Below are 2,396 nucleotides of genomic sequence, written 5' to 3' on the forward strand. Positions count from 1 at the left end.
ATGTATGTATGTGTGTGTGTGTGTATGTGTGTGTATGTGTGTGCGGGTGTGTGTGTGTGTGCATGGACTATATATACATATCCAAAAAAAACATGTTTAATATTCAAACAACATTGTTATCTCTTGTCATACACACCTGGCGAGAAGGCATCTGGTACGGGTTCGTGGTTGCCATAGTGTCCGCTGGGAGCGTCGGGCCCGGTGCTACTATCACGGTAGGTGTATCCGATACATTCACACTAGCATCTGTGCGAGGTACATTCGGCTGCGATGCATTTGTACCAACTTGAGCCTCTCCCTTCTTATCAATACTTGGGTTCGTTCCTACGATAGCAGTATTTTGCGTATCGGTGGATGTATTTGTGTCTGTATCTGTATCAGTATTTATGTGTGTATTTGTAGCTGTGTTTGTATTTGTACCCGTGTTCGCATGCGCCGTGGTGTTTGTAACTACACTCGAGGCTGTAGTAGTATTCGCCGTCGGTGGTGTACCAGTATCTTCATTCGGTATACTATTCACAGGTCTTTGCGCCGGACTATTATTGAGTGCTGACTTATTTTGTTCTGTGCTTGCCAGTACAGTACTCTGTACAATACTCTGTCCCATTACCCCCCTTGCAGCCTCAGCCACACCCGCAGCTACAGCCTGGCAAGTTCGAGTGGTTCTACTTCTTGTTGTACTGGATATCCCGCCCGTGTGCGTACTTGCTGTATTTTCAGACAGTCCAGCAGGTGCGGTCTGCGATTTAGTACCAGCCGGCGCAGGAGCATCCTTCACTACACTTGCACCTCCATCTGACTGTGGCAAAGTCGACTCTTCTGCATCTGCAGCATCACTTGTAGATACCAAACTCCCCTCTACGCCCACCGATGGTGCACTATTCCCAGCTATTTGTGCTTGATTTGCAGATACAGAAACAGATGGCGTGTCTGTGCTTGTGTTTGTACTTGCATCTCCGATACTACCATCACCAATGTGAGTACCATTGGCTTTCTTCAAAGCCGCAGCTTTCTGATGAGAGCGTGTGGTGATATGTGTGGTAGCTGGTGTGGGCTTTGATCCTTCCTTGGCATGATTATTCCCCGTAGAAGCGGGCGTTTTCTTATCTCCCATTGTATGCTAGTGTGATCACATTAATCAATAAGTGCGGAGCACACGCCGAATACGCATGTCTACCCGTAATTTAATCTACTTGCCAGCCGATTTTATAACCAAGTATTGATACGGTGCTTGCTATACTCTAAATACTCATATCTATGTATTTCCGAGTGAATACTACGATGATAGGACGAGTATATCTTGTTTACACCCACCAAGTCGAGTCGTGAGTTGCATGTGCTGATGATACTTGCCGAGTTGTTAGTAATCTGATCAAAAAACGCCGACATGAGATCTCGAACACTTTATGCCAGGTTTAAACGATCAAGTCCACCAAACGGTTCGGATACAGGTGCACAAATAATAGCTATGTGTGTACATACAAAGTGTACTGTACCCGCCACTCTACTATAAGAGTTGGCTATTGCGGAAAGTGTAATGCGTAGGAAGGCCACAGGGCTTAGGGGGGTACAAATGGAAGTATGAACGACGCAGACTTTGATCACCATCATCTCTTGGGTTTTATGATTTATTTTGGGTTTAGGGTTTTGGTATCGACCCATCAAATGGGATCTAGGGTTTTGGGTTTGTACTAATTATTATAGATTCACACCTCACAAACTAAGCTATATTGCTCACACCCGAGAGTAAATAAATATGAAGTTGTGCACATCGCGTTTAGATTTAAAGAGAGAGATACAGGGTTAAAGATTGCAACGTGATATTGCTAAGAAGAGTATAATGTGCAGTATTACAGATACGCATTGAAGCACGAAGAAAACTTACTGTAGTATATAGGTCCTCATAAAATCCCAGTATACCCGGGCTAAAAGGAACTGTGTATAAAAAGAATTACTGTAGCTTCAGGTACAGGTCAGAGCAACCGTATCAAATCAGTCATATTAAGGCCTGGAACACTGGGCTGTGAACATGACAATTTCAGTCGAGAATGATGTATACACAGCTGTACTCGAAGCACAAGAACGCATCTCATCACACATCTACACCACCCCCTTAGAGTATTCGCACTATCTCAGTGCAGCATGCGGGGGTGGCGCCAAGGTGTACTTGAAACTGGAAAGCGAGCAGAGGAGCGGGTCGTTCAAGGCGAGAGGTGCATTCAATAAGGTCATGAAAAGCGTGGAACAGGCCGCACACTCAGATCAAACGGATGCCAAAGTGAGTTGGTCTATAATATATATATATATATGTATATATATATATATATATATATATGATATGTGTGTGTGTGTGTGTANAATATATATATATATATATATGTGTGTGTGTGTGTGTG

At 43.8% G+C, this 2,396-nt stretch overlaps 2 protein-coding genes across 2 annotated transcripts in view; one reads left to right on the plus strand and one right to left on the minus strand.

Annotated features, from left to right (window-relative positions):
- Positions 1–1,167, minus strand: part of SARC_00219 (hypothetical protein) — a 13,032-nt gene extending 11,865 nt beyond the window's left edge. The window contains exon 1 of the mRNA XM_014306141.1: positions 137–1,167. Within this exon, the coding sequence (XP_014161616.1) occupies positions 137–1,114 (978 nt within the window). The 5' untranslated portion in view covers positions 1,115–1,167. The remainder of the gene's footprint in view (positions 1–136) is intronic.
- An 862-nt stretch (positions 1,168–2,029) lies between these two features.
- Positions 2,030–2,278, plus strand: SARC_00220 (hypothetical protein; the record flags this gene model as incomplete). Its single annotated transcript, XM_014306142.1, has 1 exon — positions 2,030–2,278. A coding segment is annotated over one exon (249 nt), but the record flags the coding sequence as incomplete, so codon positions are not given.
- Between the last annotated feature and the right edge of the window lie 118 nt (positions 2,279–2,396).

Source organism: Sphaeroforma arctica (genome assembly GCF_001186125.1).
Source record: "Sphaeroforma arctica JP610 unplaced genomic scaffold supercont1.5, whole genome shotgun sequence".
Taxonomy (NCBI): Eukaryota; class Ichthyosporea; order Ichthyophonida; genus Sphaeroforma; species Sphaeroforma arctica.